The sequence below is a fragment of the Taudactylus pleione genome, unplaced genomic scaffold (genome assembly GCF_031769625.1).
Source record: "Taudactylus pleione unplaced genomic scaffold, aTauple2 ptg000086l, whole genome shotgun sequence".
NCBI classification, from domain to species: domain Eukaryota; kingdom Metazoa; phylum Chordata; class Amphibia; order Anura; family Myobatrachidae; genus Taudactylus; species Taudactylus pleione.
This window is the reverse complement of record NW_028284488.1, coordinates 22,749,718-22,775,423: the sequence shown is the minus strand read 5'-3', so window position 1 is coordinate 22,775,423 and position 25,706 is coordinate 22,749,718. Positions and strand designations below refer to the sequence as shown.

Below are 25,706 nucleotides of genomic sequence, written 5' to 3'. Positions count from 1 at the left end.
CATTATTTCATGCAGTTTATTTCATAGAGTGTACAGGTGATACATTTTTCTATCCCTACCTTTTGAAGGGGATATGTTCAATATCCTGGCAGATGGGAATCCTGCGGTCATTGTTGGCATCCTAACCCTGTCGGGAATTTGAACGAAGGGATCCCGAACGCCGGCATCCCGTACCCATCCCATTTGAAGGTATTTTGTTGTGATTATATCTATCAATCTATCATGATTATTTTCTTTTTATTAGTATCTCTTTACATATTTGTGTTTAACGTTTTCATTTACAGTAAAAGAAACCAAAGATTTAGCATACAGCTAGTCATTCTAAACTACCAGAAAGCAGAAGACTTTGGGAAAACAGTACATCAGCTGTGACCCTTGACACTTGCTGCTGGAGTTTAGGAGTCTTATTAAAGCTCATGTCTTACTCGAAGTTCCTATTGACTTGGGCTATTTTCAGAGCAAACTGTTTTGTGCGAGTACAGTTTAGTAATGTGTGCCTTGGGAATGATCACACATTTTCATTCTCCCATGAATCCAAATCTATATGGCTAGATGCAGACAATGGCAATTTTGGGTGTTTCCTATGATGGGGGTAGAGGGCAAAGGAAAGAAGAGGAAGCAGATTGAGGCTTAAAATTCATACTCTGACCTTCCTGCCTGTAGTTCGTGAAATTATCTAGAGGTGTCTGCATTATTAAAAGCCAAGGTAAATGATTTGTCTGCAGCCTGTACAGAATTGTAGGTAGTCATGTACATTTGAAACAATTACAGGCATTTCTAATATGAAAGAAGTAGAGTTTTATTTCACTGCAAACTCAGATAGTTACTGTAAATAATTATTTGTAAATTGGGGGTGTCCAAACCCGTTATTGGAGTGCCATATTAAGAAAATGACTTTGAATGGAAGGCCACAAGATTTTTTTTTTGTCACATTGTGCCTCTAGGCAATTAAGGTTATTTGCTGTGCCAGCCCAGAGCCCCCCCACTGTGTGCCAGCCCAGAACCTCCCACTTGTGTGCCAGTCCAGAGCCCTCCTTATGTTACTTACTTCTCCTGATCTGTGTGTGTTCTCTCTCCCTCAGTCTGTCCATCCACTGTCACAGAGTCCACATGCACCGCTGCAGTCTGCACTCACACGTAAATTGGTACAGGTAGACAGCCCAAGCGGGACGTGATGATGCACAAATAATTTAATATCTCCAGAGTCTGTACAGGGATGTCCAGAGCTCCGAAGGAATCTCGGATGGGGCAGGGAGCATTACTGTGGCAGGAGATGAGCTGTGTTTTGTCTGTGGGCCATTGGGCCTAATTCAGACCCACTCGTGAGCGCTCACAAGCGTGTCAATGTTGGCCCAGTGTGCATGCGCAAGACTGTGGCGGCTCCGTCGTGCGCATGCGCGAGACCCGGATAGCGACTGGTCTCACTACAAAGGGGGCATGCTGTCAATGGTGAGTGACAGCACGCCCCCTTTGGTGGGCGTGCTGGGGGCGTGGCTGGCCAGACGGAGGCGTTCCAATGGGAACGCCTACCGTCTGGGACCGGCCCCACTGACATCACAAGTGATGTTCAGTGGGAGTGCTTTCAGCTCTGATAGAGCCAAAAGCACTCCAGGGCTTGCGGCAACAAGACCCTACCACAAGGGTCTCGTCGCAAGCCCGATGGTCGCGATGGTCTTGACCATCGCGACCATCTTCCTGGTCGCTCGCTATAGCTGTGGGTGGTCACCCACAGCTATACGAGCAGCCAGGAGGCCGCTCTAAAAATTCAGAAGGACGGCCCTGATTCAGAGCAAGCGCTCTGTCAGAGCATCCGGCTCTGAATCGGGGCCATAGTGTGAATGTCTCTAGCTGACATACTGGCTGACAAAAAGAAGAGGTGAAAGAGGGATGGCAGCCTTGTCTGACCCCAGATAGAATAGGAAAGGGGTCAGTCTTCCAGCCGTTCACCAACACCGAACTGTGAATATCACGGCTGACCAGAGCCGCATGCACGTTCCTTTCCTTGATGTAATGGACCGTGTCTCTGAGGAGGGCAAGGCTATCTGCAATCAGATCTCCCATTCACCTCTATGGAGTGTGAGGGGAAAAAGCTACTATGTTGGTAATCAAATGGTGCAGGCAAATGGTCAGAAAGCCTGCAACTCGCAGTCATTGTGCAGAATTAAAGTTCCCCATAATATCTGTTGGATAAACAATTTAGTAAACCATATAATATGTTGATCCTTCCAACTGTCCTGACTGTACACACAGAAATGCTGGGCTAATTTGGTGGAAAGTTGTTAGGGCAGGAATACAGTTGCAGAAACGTTAGGCATGCACCTGGGTAACATGGCACCTCCCGATGGCCATGCCCCAGTGTAACATTACCAGACTTTTTTTTTTGGAAGGGTGAGATCACGTCCTGAATAATAATTTCAACTGTTGGGAGATATGTATTGGTGTTAAAAATCATATCATAACCTTTCACTTTTCCAACATGCTAAGGTTTGGAGTTGCATTACTGTCTATCAGGTCAAGGCCAATGCAGGTATTATTCTTCACAGTCAGTCTGTAAAACCCTACACCGTCCGAGAGTGCTCAGTTGCCTCACTGCCTCACCATGCAGTTTTTTTTCTTTACACCTGTGAATAATAAAGCACATTTTCTAATATTTGTTTTTGCACTTAATAACTTATCGTATTATGGTGCTTTTGTCTTGTGAGAGCAGAGTTCTTACACTGAATGAGCCTAGGTTATAATCACCTTTCCACTTGAGACCTGATTTTTCAAAGTGGGATCTGTCATTCATTTGTCATTCTCCCTAGGGTCATTAACAGCATGATGTTGAGCCCTGCTGTCTGAGAAGCCTTGGATGTTCTGGTGTTTGAGCCTAATTAAAATTACCTTGGCTCTTCTGAAATAACAAATTGCTGTCTTTAATGAACTAAATGTGCACCCTTTGGAGATATACAGTGTCTCCCCATCCCCCTCACCCGCCTTTGTGCTTCTTCACTCTCTCCAGGACAGGATCGACTGATCCAGTTTGTATTAAAATTACTTTTTTTGTTTGTTTGTTTTCTGTTCTCTGTATATCTAAAATGCATGTCCTTATCAGCAGTTCTGATGGATAAATAAAGTGGGTTCGAATAACAAAAATAGGCCATGAAGCATTATGTCTGAATCCACATGTGACCAGCTACTCTATTTCAAACGGTGCATACACACACAACGATTTTTTGAACGATTATCGTTCAATCGTTGAAAAAATCGTTCACTTTCTGAGTGAAAACGATGAAAGATTATCGTTCACTCGCGTTCACTTTTGTAGTTCAGTCAGACTGGCCAACTCAACGATTTTCAGTAAGAGAATATGAAAAAATCGTTTGTAGTTCTAAAAAATCGTTCATTACATTTAGTAAATGAACGATTTTAATAAACAATTTTCGTTCATTTTTCCCTTGAAAAAATGAACAAAAATCGTTTACTAAAATCGTTCATTTACTAAATCGTTGTGTGTGTGTGTGCAGCTAAAATTTAAACGAAAAAGAAATATAAAAACTGCTGTTCTTTCCATCTGGACAGCTGTTACATGTTGTTGTGACATGGATGACTACATGTTTTCATATGGTCTCTAGTTAGTATTTATTGCTAGGATTTATACTTAATTTGATAATTATTTTAATCACATTATACCTTGTCTGACAAAAAAATTTCCTGTGAGAAAGCCCCCGGCAAAACACGCGTCAGGCACCGCTCCACGGTTACCTCTGTGCGCAGGACCGCCAAGGCGGGCCCCAGTAATAGGAGGTGTGGCCACGCCCCCTTGTCGAAAAAATAAAATAAAAAAGATTTGCAGCGCCGGGGAGGGGGGGGGCGCTCTGAGCCCCCTCAGCCCGGCGCAAAGCCAGGGGGGGCGCGATCAGTGTGATCGCTCCCCCGCACAGGCATAGGAGACGGCTGTGGCTGCTGCTCAGCAGCCACAAGCAGTCTCCAACTGCAGCACACGCTGTGTGCTGGGCTGCTGTGAGGGAGGGGGGGCGGCGTCGGACCCGGGCCCCCGCCGGGCCCCTCAGGAAGCCCGGGCCCGGGTAATCTGTACCCGCTCCCCCCCCCCCCCCTCTCGGCGCACCTGTCTGCGCACAGAGGACCCTTGCACCACCAGACCTGTGTCCACTGGGATTTTACTGCATATCACTCTCAGGTACTTTGTCTTAATTTCACTGCTCTCTCACTAGCCGAGGATCCATGCTGATACCCTGCAATGCATAACAACAGGGCAAAGCTGTGAACCAGGGCTAGCAGCAGAAGCAGCTCTATCTTATCTGTGCCATTGCATAGGGACTCTTATCTCCAGTCTGATATTTTTAGAAGACTGGGGAAAGCAGATACCAGTGTATCTAAATGCACGGATACTGCTTTTCATTCTAGACTATATATCATTGCAGCAAAATCAACCTGACAAATGAATTTAAACTTTCCCAGTCTAATGAGGGACGCCTCACCCAACCAATCATTTTGTGACACTAGGACTGGGTCAAGGTGCTAATTTTTAATCTGTGTTTTTTTTCACCAATATTTTGTTACTTTCACCTATATGTTCGCCGATATATGCACAACAGCATATATGATCACTTATTAGCACATTTTTCTAATTATCATTGTATTTCCTACCATATGTTGGTGTATATCTTCATTTGTACATTTAATGTGAGATACAAAGTTTCTGTTCCTCATATAGCAGGGGACACATGTATAGAAAACCTATAGATTTAATCCAAGATATACAGCTCAGACTAATGTGATTGTTGTAACTACTCATCAGTTATTATATATTTGTTCTGGACGGGGAACTAATCATGCTGTTATTTCTTTTATTTTCACTGTATCTCACTAGAGGATATTTTTCCAATAATGGCTTAAATTCATGTACCTTTATTCATTTATAAATCTCTCTTATATGTGCCTTTATGATATATATATATATAAGCCATTTTTTCTAATTATTATTGTCTTGTTTTTTGGTGTTTTGCGGTGTATTGTCATATTTATTGTGAGATATCAAACTACAGCTCTCCACATAGTGGAAAACACATATGTCAAGGAATTTAACTTATTATACACAGCCTAGACCTTCATTGGCTGCAGTATCTAAATTTTAGCAATTACTACAATTTACAAATAGGAAATGCATTGTGCTGCCTATTAATGTAAAACACATCCGTTTGTATCTCACAACAGGATATTTGTCCATTAAATTCTACGAACTTATATGCCTTTACTATAATGTGACTATATCACATATTTTAAAGTAAAAACAATTATAAAGGCTAAATTTTATCTACTATACATATGAGGTGTGCCCCATAAAAGAGGAGTACTTTTTTTCTTCTTTTCTTTAAAAACTGACAAAAAAATCATCAATTTCTACAGTATAGGTGTTGTTGGTGCAAACTATCGTCACTTCATTTCTCCTATCTTATTCATGTGCATCTTCATCTGCGATTTAAGGGTCATGGCTTTAAAAAAAAAAGTGCTTTATGTAGCAGTTTTACTCCATACCCAATTGTGGTCCAGAGTGCCAGGGGAATGGCAGCCTTTTCAGTATGTTAATAATCCATTGTACACCCCAACTACACACCCACCTACACACCGACATTGCACAGGAAATATCGGTGCAGATTGCAGTGACTGTTTGACATAATGTGACACACCAACATTTTCCTAAAGCCAGTAGATAACCAGGAACTAAAGGTGGCCATACACGGCATGATATACCTGCCGATCCGACGGATCAGCACGATATAGGTGCTGTATCGTGCCGTGTATGGGCACGATATCTGACCGGATATCATGCTGCTCGCTCCCGCGGGATCGTATATCGTATCCCCAGATCTTCCCGCAGGTTCATCTGATCTGGGATGCGATGTACGATCCCATTCAGATGGAGGAGGGGGGAGCCGGCATATCATGCGGTCAGCGGGGACCGCACAATTGCCGGCGGTGATAGCACGATCCGTCTACTGACGGATCGGCAGTCGCCCTACACGGTGCATCGCACCGTGTATGGGCACCTTAAGGACTACATTTCAACGAGTTTTATATTGAGTGATTAAACTCATTGCGTATGATGATGGTGCTCCAGCCAATTACCTCCCAACTGTCGTCTGTTTGAAAAATGACAGTTGGGAGCTGATTGGCTGGAGCACCATTATCAAATGCAACGAGTTGCATCACTCTTTGTGAATGATAAAACTTGTTAATAAATGAGGCCCTTGATCGGTAACCGAGGACAGACTATTTTTACACGTTACTGGCATTTGGCATTCCCATTCTGTAAGCTTGTGTGGCCTACCATTTGCAGCTGAGCTGTTGTTGCTTCTAAGTTACTCTTATGTTTGCAATTATAGTGAACCTGGCTGGTACACATTCATAAAGTGACTTGGAAAGGTGGAACTCTATGACTATAGCCCATTGAAAGTCATCTTGCTCTTTTGACTAGGGAGATTCCATGACTGAATGCTTGATTTTATGCATCTGTCAGAAAGCTGTAATGAAAATTGTGAGGACATGGGATGTGTGTTACAAATTTACTGGCAGCATCTCAGTCATTGCAGAGATCAATTTACTTTTTAGTCCTTTTGTGTCCCCCTTCCCGTCTCCTAGTGTATGTGTGATCATTCTCAGGACACACATTTCCATTAGCATGTATATTATGTACTGTAATAATGTAAGTAATTGTAATGTTTAATACTGGATAAGCCTTGATGTTAGCCTGGTCCATATGTCTGCGCTATTCGTAACCACTAGAGCAAGGTGACACCTCCCACAACAAAAGACCCTCTAAGTTAATTCCCACCTCCCCAGGGGACGCTCAGGATTTACTCCTCCTTCCATTTGCCTGTTTTGTGCCTCATGTGAATCTGGTAGACTAAACGGAACCATCCCAGCAGGTGTTCGTCAGGGAAGTAATACCCGGAGGAGGTAGGAGAAAGTGACAGCATAAGGGACGCGCACCAATCAGCAAATGGTGCAACCCCCCCTGGGTGATCACAATATCGTGGGAAATTGGAAGATTTCAAAACAGGTCACCGAAGGCAACTCCACATGTTAGTCGCTGACTTTGGCTAAGAGGCCTCGCTCTGCTAAGGTGCTAGTGGAACGCATCACCAGTTCTCTGTGGAATTATACTTTGGAAATTCTGCAAGGACCTATACGCTATTCATTGCTGTGTGTTCTGTGATTAGCTTCTACTGTATGGGATCCTGGAAACAATTGTTTGGACCTAGGGACTATCACTGCTGTGTGATCTCTGATAGTTTCTACATGTGGGGTCCTGGAAACGATTGAGTGGACTTATGCGCTATTCACTGCAAGTGTGATCAGTGATAGTTTCTACTGTGAGGACTGAGGGTCTCTAGCTATTTCGTGGAATTGTTCTGGGACATTATACTCTACTGGGACTGCCTCTGCCTGGACTGCTACCTGTTTATTACCTGTTCACTGTATTTACTGCTTGTCCTGACATATTATCTGTTGCTGTGGAAAAATAAACCATCACGTTGGTTTCATCTGCTCGGTGTCTGGGTGATTGAGAGAACCCCGTATCCTCACAAAAATATATATTTTTTTGTTATTATAAATCACTATGGTTAGCCAGCCTACTTAGGTGTGCTTTGAGCTGGAACAGGGGTGTGGCCAAATCACATTTTGTGTATGATCACACTCTGGGGGCATACTTGCTTCCTTATTATCTACCCTCCAAACACCCATTCAATAATGTGGCCACCAATGGCAAGTGCACACAACACCGGGTTCATACTTTCCGACATTCTGGTTAATGCCAGGGGTCTCGGCCGCCGTGGACATTACCCGGCATTGGGGGCAGAGTGGGGAACGTGACCACGCGGTCGCATTATAGTGGCCCAGTCTCTGCTACACAGTTCTGAAATTACTGCTGTGGGTCTGAGCTTCCAGTGGTAGGTGGTCGGGAGACTACCCTGCTTTTATGGGCAGCTGGGAGTGCCACCTGATTTTCTGGATCCTCCCAGCCGTTTCGGGAGGGGTAAGCAAGTATGACCTGGTCACATCAATGAATGGAACACAGTTGAGCGAGTATAAATTCAGGATTTACGTTCTAGCAACCACAGACGCATGTAGTGAGTTTTTGAACAGCCCTCCAGTCAGATTGTTCACAGCATAGTCCTCCCCTTTCACGTATTCTCTTATTCTCTTTAGCATGAATCGCGTCACCCCCCCCTCCTGCTGCTGGGGTTTATATAGTAACCGCGAGTGGCAGATGGGTCGCCAGGACCCGGGAGAGTTGCCTGCCTTTCCGGGGGGCCGGTAGCGGCACCTGATTTACGGGTGGCTCCCGGCCGAATCGGGAGGGTAGGCAAGTATGATGCAAACACACTGTCCTGTGCATTTTGCTTATATGCTTTTATTCTATTGACCTCTACTGTTTGTTATGTAAAATATTTCAGTCAGTGGGGAAATTGTTTTCAACAGACGTGAAAATTTGTGGTGTCGATTTCCTTCCTTCAGTTAGGACGTGTTTTGAGTAACATCTTGTTCTCTGAGAATTTCCTTTTCCTGTGTTTCTATCATGAATTTCTTTTCTTTGATAAAAACTTTTATTTGGTGACTTTATTGTTACATGATAAATAGTGATTTAAACAAGTAAATCATAGTTTAATTTATCATATGGGAGTGTTAGTCTAAGCATATAACTTTACGTTGATTTTCTTCTCCTACGGTTGCATTCATTTTTATTTAGACTTTTAATTATACCTTTAAAAATACCTTGTACATATGAGTTTCTTTTGGATCCATTACCAATTTAACATTTATATAGGTAAACCTTTTTATTTATTAAAGTGCAGACTCATAGGCATCTTTATAATGGGTGCACCCATTGTTATAAATAATTAAATAAAATAATTAAATAAAATAATTACCTTTCCGCAGATTCTGATGTGCTGATGACCGGTGCTACAGCGCAGCAAAAAAATAACTGGGAAAATGGCGGCGGACATTTTCCCAGTGACCTGTACATGCGCAGAAAAGATGTCCTTGGGAAAGTAGGCGCGGGTGCCATTTTCTCGGAGATCCGCACATGTGCAGTAGATTCTGGCATGAAGCCAGAATCTACTGCACTCTGTGCACCGACAGAGAGGAGGGGGCCCAAACGGAGACTGCACACGGGCCTCCTCCTCTCTTAAAATGCCCCTGTGCAGACTATTTGTGTATTGGCCTCAGGGAGAACAGGGAAAATATTTCTGCTAATAAACACATTTTTACCCCACTGAGGAAAGATGTAAAGTGTTGCATTTAATTGTATTTTTGCCATATTTGAAAATGTGCAGCCCACCATTTCAGGAAACAAATCAGCAGGCAGTCCTCAAAAACAGAGTAGTTAAAATTTTATTACATTCAAATAACAATAATTTTGGCTAATTTTAATTTTCCCTGTCAAATAATATATTACTTTTGCATATGTATCTTTAAATAATTTTGCACACCGTTAGTAAGTTCTGGTTACTTTATGGCAGCGGAGAACAGCCTTATTTTTGTTAAAGGGTCACATTGGTAGACAGTGCACATTTTATGGGGCTACAGTAAAACTTGCATGTAGAATATGTAAGAGTACAGGAGCAAAGAGGAAACTTTTTGCAGGTATACCATACACCTCTGTATTTTGCAGAAGTCCCCTAGTGGACAACTGTGTTGTGCACTACCAGCAGAGGTGTGGTCATCCCTTGTAGTGGATGTGTTCACAATTAATTTAATTTCCCTCCACCTTAGGCCTCTCTCATTTCAGTAGTAACACGTTCTACCTCCACAACCACCTCCGTAGCATGGGCGTAGCTATAGTGGGTGCAGGGAGTGCTGTTGCTATGGGCCCAGATGCTTAGGAGGCCCACCCCTGGGGCTTGACTCAACTGCACCCAGGTCATAAATTTGTGTACAAGGTTCCCGGACTTGCCTGCTAAGCACTGTTTAACTGGGGGAACTGTGTGGCATGTGCACTGGACTCAGGGCCTGATTCAGACCCGCTCGCGAGCGCTGAGCGCTCGCATGCGGGTTGATGTTAGCAAAGTGCGCATGCGCACGAAGGAGCCGGCTCCGTCGTGCGCATGCGCGAGACCCGCATAGCGATGGGCAAGCCGTCGCTATGGGTCTCGCTACAAAGGGGGCATGCTGTCGATGTTGAGTGACAGAGCGCCCCCTTTGGTGGGCGTGCAGGGGGCGTTGCTGCCCAGACTGAGGCGTTCCCATGGGAACGCCTACCGTCTGGGGTCGGCCCCACTGACATCACAAATGATGTCAGTGGGAGTGCTTTTGGCTCTGATAGAGCCAAAAGCACTCCAGGGCTTGTGGTAGACGAGACCCTACCACAAGGGTCTCGTCGCAAGCCCGATGGTCTTGACCATCGCGACCATCTTTTTGGCCGCTTGCTATAGCTGTGGGTGGTTACCCACAACTGTGCGAGCGGCCAGGAGGCCGCTCTAAAAAGAGACAGGGAGGGCACGGATTCAGAGCGAGCGCTCTGAAAGAGCGTCCGGCTCTGAATCAGGCCCACAGTACAATGTGGCATATTGTTGGCATAGGGGACTACAATGTTGCATATGTACCAGGGACACCGATTTATAATTTGAACTAAGACACTACCATAGGGCTCCACTATAGCTCCTAAAATGAACTAGGGCACTACTATGTCTAATAAAATGAATAACTGTTGGGGAGAAGGAGAGCGGTCTCTCTCTAGAAGGCAAAGGGGGCACTTATAGTTCTTGGCACGCCCCTGCTCCGTAGTAAAATACTTCTGTCACCCCTGCCCTCTCTGTCATACCACCCTTATAACAGCACATCCCCCCCCGCAACTTTTGTAGGAGAAAATTTTCCCCATTTGTCACCTCTGTAGTAACACATCACCTGCCCCCCACCATTGCTCTGGTATCAGTCACCTCTGTAGTAACACATCACCCGGCCCCCACCATTGCTCTGGTATCAGTCACATCTGTAGTAACACATCACCCGCCCCCCCACCATTGCTCTGGTATCAGTCACTTCTGTAGTAAAACATATTTTCTCCTTCCATCCCCTTTTGTAGCATCCATCACCTCTGTACTAACACATTTTCCCCCGAGATGTAATTATAATCCCGACAGTGGGGATGCCGGCACTTACAATGCCGGCGCCAGAATCCCGACTGTAAGTCCTGGGGTTAGGGGGAAGGTTAGGGTTAGGCGCTAAGGGGGAAGGGTTAGGCACTAGGGGGAGGTTAGGTTTTGGTGCCAGGAGGGGAGGGTTAGGTTTAGGCAGCAGGGACTGAGGGGTAAGGAGAGGGGTGAGGGTTAGGATACTGGCCAACTGGTGTCTGTATCCTAACCCTGTCGGGATGCCAGCGTCGGGATTCTGACAGCCGGAATCCCGAGTGCCGGCATCCCGTACCCAACCCTTCCCCTATGTCATCTTTGTAATAACATATTCCGCTTCAGATTACAAGCAGTAACTTACTAGTTTTGCTTGTTAGACTATGCTCCGCAGGTGTAAAAGCATAGTCAGTGAATTAGAGTAAATGAGATTAAGGCCTGTCAGGTCTCACTGCCACAGCAGGAGTAGTCCTCCATAGCCACAATATATTTGAGTTAGTACAATGAAAAACAGGAGGAACCAGGAAGCCAAGATCATTCCCATCGGGCTAATTCCCCCTGTACCTGTCCTGCTTACCATGGGCTGCAAAAATGGCTTAGTGGGCTCTATGTTGTGCACCAGTGGTTTCTGGTTTGTTAGGCCAATTATACATGTCAAGAAATTCACATAGACTTAATCTTGTCTTCCGTTACATGTCATGTTTTCCCACTATTAGAAAGTCATCAAGCAATTAATACTATATTGTGGTTAAAATCTATATTCTATTTTCACTACATCAATTATTTTAAGCATGTCTGTGTTCGCCAGGCTGCCTCTGGGATGTTTATTATAGCTTTATCTCTAACTGCTAATGTAATTACCAACATCTGGTTATGGAATATGCTTAATTTAGGTATTATTCATGCTTGTCTCTCCACATTCTATCAAGTATTTTATCTACAATATGTTGCAGAGACAGTGAGAAGTTGTACAATTCCAGATTGAAAAATAATGAATACCTACAGCAATTGAGACAATTTTAGCACACTGGTTAATATTGCTGCCTTAAGGTGGGTACACACTATAGCGATACATCTGCAGATGATGGCCGTTCATACACACTGAACGACCATCCTCTGCATGCTGCCTGGGGCCATGTAGGGGGCGTGACCTAATCGCGGAACTCGTGGCCACGACCCCTTCGGAAAATAAAAAGACGTGCGCTGGGGAGGGGGGGGGCGATGTGTGCCCATCATCCCGGCGCACAGCCAATGGGGGGCGCAATCCACGTGACCGCTCCCCCCCCCCCCCCTTGGCATAGGAGACTCTCCAGCTGCTGAGCGGTGCCGGACCCAGGTAATTAGTAACCGCCCGCGGCTCACCCCCCCCCCCTCTCGGTGCCCCTGATTGCCCGTACACACTTGCCGATGGACACATATGCATCACAGCCAATGCGATATGTCTGTGGACGACGTCGTTCAGACATATCGTCTGTACATACTGGCTGATGGGGGCACGATATATTGGCCGATCAATTGATCGGCCAATATATCGGCCAGTGTGGATCCAGCATTACAGCGCTTGGGTCATATATTCTGTACGGACTAGGTCATTGGGTATGTAGAGTTTGTATGTTCTTCCGGTGTCTCTGTGAGGCTCCTTCCACAGTTTAAAAAGACATTTAAGGTTAGTGTATGTATGTGCAACAGAGAATTGCTGCTTCCGGCCAGACATGAATGATTCTACATTGGGGCTGATGCAGAATGTATTGTAAGTTAGTTTTGCAGATGGATCTCTTGTGCCAGGAATAGGGCTGGTGTAAGTGCGTATTGATAATGATGATGGCTGAAGCCAAGTGCATGTATAGGGGTGGTGTGGTTGCATAGATGCATACAACTCTGCATAGGCAAATATCCCCACGCAGAGTGTAAGTGCAATTGTGGCCGACTTGTGTTCAACTGTGTATTACCCCATTATCTATAAAGTGCTCCATAATATGACCTATATAAAGATTATTCATAATAATTTCTATAATTACATACAAGTCAATATTTTATCATTGGCCTCTGTCACAACCATGGCGTCTTTTTTGTTTTGTTATAAAGGAACCCTTACGACTACCAGTGGCAAGAGATGGTGTTTCTGTTGTCATGGCTAACTAGGTGGGATGCCTTATGGTTGAATTCTACAATTTGATAATTCTACTGATGCATTATCTGCATGTGATCGCTGTGCCCTCACTAACTTATATATGAAATATGTATAAACGGATTTTGACTCCTCCTTTCTTTTCTTCTTGCTGTCTTCCTTTTCCAGTGTGCTTATAGTACTAGTATTTCATGCTATGCCACTGTGGGGCACTGTACCACAACTTATACAGTTTCAGATTGAACTGTATAGGGAAAGACTCGCTGTACAGCTCGTGTAGCTCACATTATAATTACTCTGAAGAATTACTTTAAGCACAGGACTTTCAGACAGTGTTCCAGCTTCCATTTTGAGTATATGTGTACCTTTCATCAACTATATGTATCTTTTAAAATAATCATACGGGTTATTTTTTTTTAATGAATATTATAGTTGGTTAATTTATTCTAGTTTATCTTCCAGTGTAAAACTTTTAATTTCAGTGTAAAACTCACAATTTCAGTATCTCTATTTTATAATCCGTCTTTTGTTTTTGCACTATTGTGACCACTTTCATCTCAGTGAAATGATACTTCCTTTTAGTCCTCATGGGGTTTTTCTGCTGCATGAATTTTGGCAGCCTTCTTATAAATTATCTTCCTTTATTGTTTTAATATGTTAATACAGACAATAAATGGTCTGTCGATATTTATTTCCTAGTTCATTTAAATACCTTTTTATAGTTGTTTGCTTAGCCTGATGATCTGACTGCATTCTAGTTTGCAATAATGAAGGGACTCACTAGGGAATAGGTTGTACTCCTTACAAAGAGACATGTGTTGCAGCAGGTTAATAAGTAACTACAATGTTGCTTTATAATTAAGAGCCACAAGCAGAAATATTCTTATCCACTGACATTGGCAGTCAGAATCTTTGTTGTGTTCGGTGTGCTTTCATAATTCAAGCAATATCTTTGCTGATTTGGTGTACATATGAAACAGGTATGTAAGTTACAGCAGAATATAACGCAGGCTTGCCAACAATCTGGCTGTCTCTTCCGAGAGAGGCAGTCAGCATGGCACAGCTGGGGAGGCGTGACGGAACTTTGAGGGTGGGGCGGGGTGTGTGACCGCATCATCATGGCCTTGCCCCCGGTACACAATTCCCAGGTTACCGGCATTGTGTTGTCAAGGGCAGGCCACGATGACACGATTCAGCGTGAATGGCGTCATCAGCTGCCCCCAGACCGGCTAATTATGAAAGGTGGGAGCAGACACCAGCAGGGGTTGCAGGGGGGTACGAGCGGCGCGCCGGCCGGGAGACTTTTCCACCCTGCTGGGAGGCTGGGAGCGACAGACTATTTTTGGAAGGCTCCCAACCATTTCGGGAGAGTAGGCAAGTATGAAACTGCATGGGATCTTCTATCCAGAACCTGATTATCCTTAATGTTCTGAAATCCAGATGAGATAAAAGGAAGTGACTGCTGCAGTGATAGTGTCAGACACACCGATATTAGTAAAGTGAGGAATAACAGGGACAATTTTTGTACTTTCGCCATGGATGTCAACGTACGGAAAAATCCTGGATAATAACACTTATTCTGACTGCAATATTGCATCCAGAATTGTAATTTATGAGTATGTCTATATAATGAGCGAGAAAGTCTGTCTGTCTTTTTGTCCTTCAAGCACGGAGAGTGTTTTGGACCTAGCTCCACCAAATTTGGCTTGGTGGTGTAGTTTGACCAGGATTAGGTTTTTGCCTAGGTTTGAACTTCATCAGGGTCACACACTGTCATACAATCCTAAAAATAGAGACACTCTTAAATTACACATGTTCTGGGCCTGGATCCAGTGGAAATTGGCATTCTGCCAAAAGCCTGTGAGAAAGCTGCAATCTTGATGACTCATGCAAATTCATATTCAATCCAGAGCCTCTGTGTTTCCATGCGAGGGTGTAACTAGAACTATTTGGGTCACATAGCAAGATCTTAAAAGGGCCCCCCCAGAGGTAAAAATAATACATTTGCCCCCACACAGAGCCTATTTAGGTTATGCCACATAGTAGTACCCCTTATACACATTATGCCACACAATGGTTGTGTCCCTTATACATTATGCCACACAGTAATGCCCCTTACATTACACAGTAATGCCCCTTACATATTATTCCACACAGTAATGCCCTTAACAGATTATGCCACATAGTAGCAGTGCCCCATATAACACATTATTCCACACAGTGGTAGTGCCCCTTACACATTATGTCCCAAGCCAGCAACTCCTTCCCGTGTCCCTCCAGTAACCTCTTGCCTCCCCCAGTGTGCCATCAGCAGCCAGCAGGTGTGGATTTGGGGCCAGGCCGAGAGGCGGATTTAGACCTTATGGGGCCCTAAGTAAAACACTGATTTGGGGACCCCCTTCCTCAAACAATCCATAACACTATTTTATTTTCATTCCTTATTTATTCCCCTTACATTACATTATTTGTCCTTTTTCTTCCTTATATTCAACTTTTTAAAACTTTATCAGTTTACGACTATCCTGGCAAAATCAGGACAGTTGGAAGCAGCAGTGGAGAACTGCCACGGTTGCTGGTCCAGTCGGCCAGGTCCCAGCGCCTGCAATGGAACTGGCAGGCGCCAGGACTGGCACATGGCTACAAGCAGGCGGTGGCGCCGCACATGCGCATAATTCCGGCTTCTAGGGACTGTTTTGGCTGGAGCCCCTAAAAGCTGTGTGGGGCTGCCCGAAAAGCAGAGCAGCGACTTCCACTAGAAGCGAGTCTCTACTAATTGCAGCCCGGACTGGCAGCTCCAGGGGGAGAAAACACCTCCCCCTGGGGCTGTCTGTCCTGTGTGTGATTGGTAGGTAGTGCTTCTAATCGGAAGCCGCTGACTGTTACAGTGTACCCAGTGCAGTCACGGACTGCAACTGGCACAGAGGTAACAGATTATACTGGGGTGGCTGCAGCCGTTCAGCCCCTAGGTAAAATCTGCTACTGGTTGGGAAGTAGTTGCAATTTATCCTGCTTATCTACTATATTTCCTAAATTCAGACATTTATTATGGGAACTGGTTCACTTGCATTTACTGAAAAAAGGCAATCATTTGGCTTTTTTATCAATTATTCTAAGGGTAATGAACTAAGGCAGGTACATGTTCTTTCTCAGCTGTGTGCTGTGTACAGCTTAACAATCAGTGGGGCCTATGTTTTTTGCATAAAATTATGTAGCAACTGCAGTTTTTGCATCATTTTATGTATTGCTCCTATGTACTAAAAACACAATGTAGGAGATTTCACAGAAAACTGCTAATTAGCACTGCAGACTGCAGTCCCCATTATTATCAATGGTGATTACAATCTGACCCCAATGTACCAAACTCCAAAAAGCAAAGCTTTTCGGAGTTTAGCCCTGGTAGTTTACTGCTGCAAGCCGACAGAGGCTCCCGGTGCAGGACAGAGATCTTTCAATCTCTCTCTCGCAGCTCCCGTCTGGTGCATGCACAGTGTCAGCTGCCCCGGAGAAGTTTTTCACATAGCTGATGCCTGTCATAGCTGAAGCTGGTGCCTGTCGCGAGCCATTGGGAGCTCACAGACCGGCAGCCAGGAGTGCTGATTTGGCTGCCGGTCCATGAGTTCTGATTGCCTTTCGACCGGCGACGCAGTCTCTCCATGACTGCCTTCCAGTGTGCCATCTATATTCAGCTGGCAGGCTGGCACCAAATCAACACCACTGACACCTGGGCCCCCCTTGGCGGCCCTGACTGGACCGGCCCACCTTGTATGCGTGACTGGGTGCAGGGGGAGCGGTGGGCCACAGAGGCAGCTCGGGCACCATAGCAGCTGCACTCCTTGCACCCACAGTACTTACACCACTGTTTGCATGTATGTTAGCAAACAGTAGGTGAGGGCAATGTAAACAAATAAAGGCTGCAGGTGTACTTCAGGGTCCAGTCTTCAACCCGGGCTATGCCGGGTATCCCAGCTAGTGTAAAATATATCCAAACTGACCATTTTTATCCTATTTTAAAAACCACATGTAAGAGGAATCTAAATGTACAGTGATTTCTCTTAGTGCTATATCTGTATGTGGATGCGGTTAACTTACTGCCGGCCGCCTGAATCCCGACGCTGGAAGTCCGACCTGGTACTAAACATAGTTGTCTAAATCCCGACCTTATCTCTAGCCAGACGCTGAAATCCCAACAGCCGGCATCCCAAACGAAGGTAAGCAGGGTCTCTTAGCTGTTACCCTCGGGTTAGGCTAGGGCAGTGGTTCCCAAACTTTTTTGAATCACAGCACCGTAGAGTATCAGCATTGTTCTCACGGCACCCCTAACCAAAAGCTTGTTAATGAAAAATTCAGAAAAAAATATAGTAAAGTGAAGTAAATTGTGCTTCCCTGTCATCCTTAGGTTCAGTTAGTGGACAGGTTTGCGCTCCTGTTTGTCCACATACTTACATTACATTACATTGACCATAAAAAATGTAATTTGTTGCTGGACCACCAACCAGAGGCACCCCTGCAAATGACCCAAGGGACTCCAGGGTGCCATGGCGCACAGTGTGGGAACCACTAACGCTAGGGGAAGGGTGGGTTAGGCACTACTGGGGGGAGGTTAGGGTTAGGCACCCCCCGGGAGAGTTAGGTTTAGGCTGCGAGAATGGGGGGGGGGGAGGTTAGGCACCACTGGGGAGGGGTTAGGGTTAGGCACCCCCTGGGAGAGTAAGGTTTAGGGTGCAGAAAGTGGGGGGTTAGGGTTAGGCACCACCGGGGGAAGGTTAGGGTTAGGCACCACTTGGGGGGGGGGGGAGGGTTCCGGTACTTGCCAGCCCCAAACGGGATCTCCACTGTTCGGGCTTTCAGCGTCAGTATTACATCCGCTGGGAACACATTCGGTGGCATTACATACTGATTCTTCTGTTTGTGCTGAGAACTAATCATAAGGATGCAGTACAGTATGCCTTGGCATAAACTGCTACTAACATATTTTTTTTTATTTATAATCCAATTTTATTTTGCTATGTTTTATACTCTACAATAAAAAGCATTATAGGGTACGTCCCCACAACTGAACAATTATAACTAAACAAAACTGAAAAACAGGGAGAAGTGGTCAAGAAAAATGCATTGGGGATGAGAACCAAAGTAGGGTAATGTTGAACAATAGATTTGGATCTGGTATAATCCATACTTGCCTACTTTTGAAAAAGCATTCGGGGAGATTGGGAAAGCAACACCTATGAGTGCGGCTGTATAGTGGGTGTGTACTGCTACATCTGAGAGGCGCATCATAAAATTTACTTATATCCAAATGTAAACGAGAGCAAAAGCAGATAGTAAGATCTACTTGTTAATGAAAAAAACACTAATACTTATCAGAAAATGCATGTAGCCATAGGGATATTGTGCCTATTGTTATAACCAATGCAGGGAAATGATACTAATGATCACAATCGAATGTATATAGCTCTGGTTTTTTTTTTAATATAACAATCCGGGAGATTGCTAGACTCGTCAGGGAGACAGAGAGATTGCTAATATTTCAGGGAGGCTCCCTGACAATGAGGGAGAGTTGGCATGTATGGTATAATCAAAGGAGGAACCTTCTACCTGTGGGAGAGCATTAGTGCTGTGATTAATTGAAAATATTTTTATGAATTTATGTTGTATAATTGGAGTGTACAAATTAAGTTTTATCCAGAAAAAAATATTGATCCAAATCAGTGACTTGAGATGTGGGGTGAACATTCAAAGAAACTAGCAATTAATTTAGCAAATAGAACTGTTCTTGCACCCAAGATAACGTAAAGCCGCGTATTCACTAGGCGATTAAAATGAGAGATTGATCGATAACGATATTGTTATCGTTCAATCGCTCATTAATAGTTCACAATCGGCCATGAATATGTCGAAAATGACCAGCGATGTGCGCTCCCGCTGGTAGATTTCGACATCAATCATTGCCTGAACATGCCAGTCAATCTGCCGATAATGACAGATAGGCCATGTTCAGGGATGAGGGAGGGTGCCTCCCTCATCCCTGCACTGAACAACATATCGCTCAGTGTAGGCACTGCAGGGGATGGGAAACGACTGTGCGATTACAATGTTGTAATCGTACTGTTGTTCTATCTGCAAGTGGATACGCACCTGTAGGCACACACGTTCACCTGCTTCCACAGCATAGCAGAATATATTTGATTAGTAACATAGTAAAGATTTTTGCACCAATTGTTTGATCCAACCAATGATATTTCAGTTGAAGGATCTTTGGGGAATACAGGAGCACAACTCTGAGTGCTGAATGTACAATGTTAGCATGTATGTAAAAGACTTACATGAATTTAGGCAGTGCATCACGTATACACATACCTTTCACACACTACACAGTTATCAGATTTTTAGTGTTCATTCTAGCACCCTGCACCCATCACAACCAGTGCAGTTCCTCTTTCCTGCCTGGGGTATTGCTCTCTTCTCTGGTGCTTCTAGCACACATTGCTCTGTATCTCAGCAGTTCTTGCATCAGCAGAGTGTGCTAGAAGCACCAGAGAAAAGAGCGACACCCCAGGCAGGAAAGAGAATCTGCAGGGGTTGTTGCAGGGTGCTAGAATGAATACTACATTTTTATCAGCTGCTTTTCTAATTGAATTCTACTTATTATAAGTTATTAGTAATCTTCCTAAGGCAACTTTAATTGACTTCTGATTTAAATAATTAAATATTCTCAATCAGTGTCTGCCCTAGTGGAGCTTACAATCTATGTTCCCTACTTTGACTTATGATAAAGCTAAACAGTGTGTTTGTAATCAACCTACCAGCATATTTTCCAGAGGAAACCCACGCAAAATGGGGAGAACATGCAAATGCTACACATATAGGAGCCTATTCATTTATATGGACCCCGATTAAGTATTTTCCTCGCAGCAGGCGATACTTAACACGGTAGTAATTCATCGTTGCTCCGGTGCGGGTCAGCTGCTCTGGAAAGCAGCTATCCTTGTGATTAGTAACACTACTACAGAAGTAGCAGCGTTACTTACCTACCCCTGCGGCTGGCTCCTGCGCATATGTAGCCTGAGGTCACGCATGTGCAAAGCCCCCAGGGTGTTAGTGAGGAGGCGGTGGTTGGATCCCTCTTCGCATCCCCGGGACTTCTTCCCATAGAAAGGAGTGGGGCTACTAGAACAAGCGCCATCTGAAGATGGCACGTGTTCTCTCATGCGAACTCCGAAAATGTTTTGCTGAATATCAGGTGGTCATATTGGACCCCTGATGATGAAGGGCTCATTAACTTAACCATGCAGGAACGCTAGTTTCCGCATATTTAACGGGCCATTTAAGTAATAATACGTGGCAGCAATGCTAACCACTGTGCCACATAGGCAAATTAAATTAAATAACTTATGTAATTTATCCTAGGTTACTGTGTTCGGACAGTTGGAGGGAATCATGTGTACATGTAAATATTTCTTGTAAGTATTAGGGTAGGAACACATAGGTGCTGCACTGTGAGCAGTGTTCTTATGCAGTCCTCGTCGGCCACAGGCTGATTACCAGAACTTGAAAAGGGAAAAGGAGTATCATTGATCCCAGTGTGGAATGTATCAGCAATATATGAAAGGTGCCTTCCAAAACAACAAAATTAGAATCAGCAGTATTTCTAGTACAGTATGTCTTATGTTTGTACTCATAACTGTGTACACTGGGAGCTGAAGTTCTCGCTAATATTTGGTTTGCTTGTGTAGGCAATCTTTCAGAATTTAAGGGATTTTCAATTATTAAATAACTATTTGACCAGTCTCCTTTTTCTTAATCATCTAAAATAGCAAGAACAGAAATTTATGGAAGTCGGGGTACTCTATAACAGATTGTTAACTTGAGATTTTGCATAAACATAAAAGATTACAATAGCAACATTCATACAAAGATTGGACAAGGCTACATAAATAAATACCTGTATTGTTCAGTTAGTTTGGGAATTTACAATGGATTTCATGTATTACGTGACAAATGTGTGAAGCATAGGGTTAATCAGCCAGTGAGTGAAGATACCAGTGAATGAATATTTTCAGGTTTAATACAGTCCTCTTAAATTTTAGTGCATGCAATCTTAGATTAGATCTATTGACTTAATGTAGTTATGAGACTTGCAGCAGAGATGCCACTGATTTAAATCCCGACGGGGGTAGCCCGACAAGGGACTTAAGATAGGCGTTGAAATACCGACGGCTATCTTAATCCCGACGATAACATACAGTAGGACGCAAGCTTGAATTAGGTAAGTTTGGGGAGCCCTTACTGTTAGCTGCAAGGAAATTGGTAGGTTTAGGTAGCTTAGTGGGGTTAGGTTTTGGGGTGGAGGTTAGGGTTAGCCACCCCTAGGGGGAGGGTTAGGCACCACTGGGGGGGGGGGGGCTAGGCACTAAGATGTTAGGGTTAGGCACGAAGGGGGGGTACTTAGGTTTAGGTACTAATGGGGAGAGTTAGGGTGCGGGGTGGAGAGGGTTAACGTTGGTCTTCAAAAAGGTAGGGTTAGGGGGAGAAGGGGGAGGGTAAGTATACTTACCCAGCCCCTGTCAGGATACCAACCATCGGGATGCCGCTGTTGGTATTGTGACAGGGAGGCATTACATACCGATTGACTATGGGCATCTGTTCATTTGTTAGCATTCTGCATTCATTATTCACTAGTCATTTCTACACCTCTCTTGTTTTTTGGTTGTAATATTCTACCTATTCCTTTTGTCTTTAAACCAACAATGTATTTTAAAAGTATACATAGCGATAATGATGGCACATGTTTCAAAATAGTGTATGTAGAAGATGCAGCATAAAAACTATCTCCTTCTTGGGTCTGTTTACTAAGCCTTGGATGGAGATAAAGTACCAGCCAACCAGCTCCTAACTGTCATTTTTCAAACACAGCCTGTGACATGGCAGTTAGGAGCTGATTGGCTGGTACTTTAGCATTGTTCACTTTATCTCCAGGCTTAGTAAATGGACCCCTCAATTTCAGAATTCCCTCAATTGTTAATTCACTGGACGATTTTCCCTATATCCAAGCATAGTATAGAATTTATAACGTGGATATAACTTTGCATACCAGGAACTGGTGCATTAATTGCCTGCTTATGTAACTGTTCTCTAGATAGTGACTCAGAGACTAAAGATAGGTGGACACTATGCAATCCTTCTTATGATCTATCATTCCAACGTGTATCAGAACGATCTATCATGCAAATCGTATATTGTGTATGCGCGTGCACGGTGGTCATTCATCGCATCATCCTATATGCTGTACTTCACAGAAGATGGGACGATGCAATGAACGACGCCATGCTGGTAAATGTGGCATGGAACAAAATATTGTGTGATCGTACACTGGATCGTGTAGTGTGTACTGCGGGCGTGATATATCGATCCATTGCTTTGTGCTGTCGCTGGGTACACACAACATATATTGTGTACCCAGCTTTAGGGTCGGCTTGTGAAATGGGAAATAGTATAATAAAATATTCTGTATTGTTTTCTTAATTACCATATTGAAGTGGTTTTATTTGCTTTTGTTTTCAGAAAATTCTCCAATTGATTCAGAGTTTGGTGACAACTATCTGATTGTGAAGAGCATCATGGCTGAGCCAGACTACATTGAGTCTGATAATTCAGAACTAGTAAAGCCCCACAAATTAGTAAACCCAGTGAAGACTTCCAGAAACCACCAGGATCTGCACAGAGAATTGTTAATGAACCAGAAAAGGTAATGTTCAATCTAGACTGTTGCTGAGCACCAATTTACATCAATCTACAGAGAAAAAGCATTTGGCGTTTTCAGAGGAGCTTGGGGGGAGGGGCTGATGATTGGTAATATTAGAAAATTGTAGAGTCAACATAAGGCGACTGAAAAGGAGGGGGAGATGTATCAAATCTTCTAAAGGGTGGAGAAGTTGGCCATAGCAACCAATCAGCATCTACCTATCGTTTTCTAGCATTTGCTTGGGCAACTTTTCCATTTGTGTACTTCCCCCATTCTTTAGAAGGTTTAATACATTTCTCCCATAGTCTGCCATGTGTATCACTTAGAGCAGCAATTTGTGTTCCAGTCTTAGAAAATATGTAACACCTGAAAGATATGGTTTAGTTGCACCTACATATTATTCTGCACTTTACAGGGACGTCAAAGGGGGGCTTTCCAAGGGCCCAGGTCGGCCATGGAGGCTTAACCACTCCCTCAAGTTGCTGCGCTTGTGCCTCCCTTGGGTGATGCACAATTTCCGTGGAGAGCACCCTCAGATCATGGGCCTGATTCTGAGATGTACGTACATATCCAATGGTTAGGAATCTGTTCTATGCATATGCAGTATGGTTCCAGTGATTACGCTCGCAAACTCCCTGAAGCCGCAGCATGATTGACATGCTGCAGTGTTTAGGGGGCGGAGTGGGGGCTTTTCTGGTCACCGTTCCTGGAAACTGACGGACGAGGCCAGGGTCTGCTTCGTCCTTTGAAGAGACCAGCACCTAGTCAGGCTGCGAGAAGCTTTAGCTCCCGCAGCCTGACCAAAGGAGCAACCAATTATGATGGTGCTTGCAAATGCAGCAAGGAGGTGTCTTACTCTTCCTTTTACATTTGCATTAAGATGGACGTAATTGCAAAGCTGCCTGTGTGTGACTCTGCAATTTCGTCCATCTCTGAATCAGGCCTCATGCTTGGTCACGCCCCCTAGTACTGGGACCTGACCCATCTTTTGGCAGCCTTATACCCCACTAGCTATTACAAGCTGTATTCACTAGTACATGGACGCACGCTACCACGGTGCTCAACTTGGTATTGGGTATTCTTATCTTAAAGGGGTTGCTCAGTTTTGTTGTCCCCATATCCCTCCCACTTTTATATTTTCTGCTCCATCCATGTTGCTAGTAGGTGGGAATCCCTGAGACCTGTACTGTTATCTTTCCCATCTGTAGACTGCACTGTTATGTGAAGGCAGCTGCTGAAGCTCACAGCACAGGGGTAACTCCTGTTTTTCAAGCGTCGTATTCTGATCTATTGAATTGTGTGTGTGTGTGTCTCTCTCTCTCTCTCTCTCTCTCTCTCTCTCTATCTATATATATAATTTTATACAGTACACATGTATACATACACACACATATAGACACAGATCATACAAATATACTTTACTGCTTACTTCTCCTAGTTTCAGAGGCAGCAGAAGTTCGACCACCGCGATTCGTGGGTCTTTGAAGTGGAGGCGGAGCCAAAAGGCGGGAGGGGTGTGGCTTAATTGCGGGCCACAGCTTCATTAAAAGAAAAAAATGGTTCATCAGGGGGATGTGGCCAGGGACAGTGTGTGGGGGCCCTGGGATGACCACCCCTGTCGTCCTGCCTATAATCCGTCTCTGACAGACAGCAACAGCTGCCTTTTAGATGACCTGTTTGATCGGGCCCATAGATTTATGAATACATTACCTAACAGTCAATATTAAAACATTGTAAAAAAAAGGCTTGTTTTAAATGAATTAATATAGAAGAATATTTAGATTTTTTTTTTTTTCAATTTCTCAATCCTTCTAATTTTTGGAATATGATTTGGCATTTATAGAGGCCTCTCGCCCCAAAACAAACCTGAGTTGCAGAAAGTTATGGAAAAGAGAAAAAGAGATCAAGTTATCAAACTACAAAAAGAAGAAGCTGAGCAGAAAAAGACAGACTTGGAGATAGAACTGCAAAAGCGGCATCAGAAGCTAGAAGAGGTGAGAGCTGCCATTGAAGAACCTTGGTTTACTGATGTTAGAAAACAACTGATGTTGCAGTGTTGGCTATTCACTATTGATCCTAAAAGTTGCATTGTTTTTAACAATATACTGACCTATCCATGCTGCTCTGGAATAGCCACTTGTATTGACCTAAAGGGGGCTGGTGGTTTTGAATGCCAGGGATAGGCAACTAACATCTTTAAGCCCAATCTTGTATTACAGTTTCTACCATGCCCTGTTAGCAGTTCATTGGCTAGATGTACAGCCACAGAAGCAATGGCGTATCTACAGTGTAATAGGTGCAGGGTGTGTGGTGCACACCAGCCCTTGGGTTCATGGAGGCCAAGACCACACACCCTGCACCCATACATAGTTATACTTACCCCTCTGCAGCCTGGCGCTGCAGAGCAGCAAAAATCAGAGGGAATGGTGGTGGGTATTTTCCTGGTGATTTGCGCATACGCATTAGACATGTTCCTGGGAATAAGGCGCAAGCGCCATTCTTCTGGTGACCCGCGCATGGGCAGTGGATTTTGGCACCAAGCCAGAATCTACTGCGCTGCCACAGAGAAGGGGGCCCGCACTGAGTCTGCACATGGACCCTCTCCTCTTACAACACCCCTGCACAGATGGCCTCTTCCATGTACAGTTATCCATAGTACAGTACGTACTATGTGAATAAAGTAATTTTTAGTGAACCTTCC

At 44.3% G+C, this 25,706-nt stretch overlaps 1 protein-coding gene across 1 annotated transcript in view; it reads left to right on the top strand.

Annotated features, from left to right (window-relative positions):
• FAM107B (family with sequence similarity 107 member B) overlaps positions 1 to 25,706 on the top strand; it is a 60,139-nt gene that overhangs the window by 29,882 nt on the left and 4,551 nt on the right. Inside the window, exons 2-3 of the mRNA XM_088468784.1 lie at positions 22,825 to 23,008; positions 24,849 to 24,999. Coding sequence (XP_088324910.1) covers positions 22,881 to 23,008; positions 24,849 to 24,999 — 279 coding nt within the window. The 5' untranslated portion in view covers positions 22,825 to 22,880. The remainder of the gene's footprint in view (positions 1 to 22,824; positions 23,009 to 24,848; positions 25,000 to 25,706) is intronic.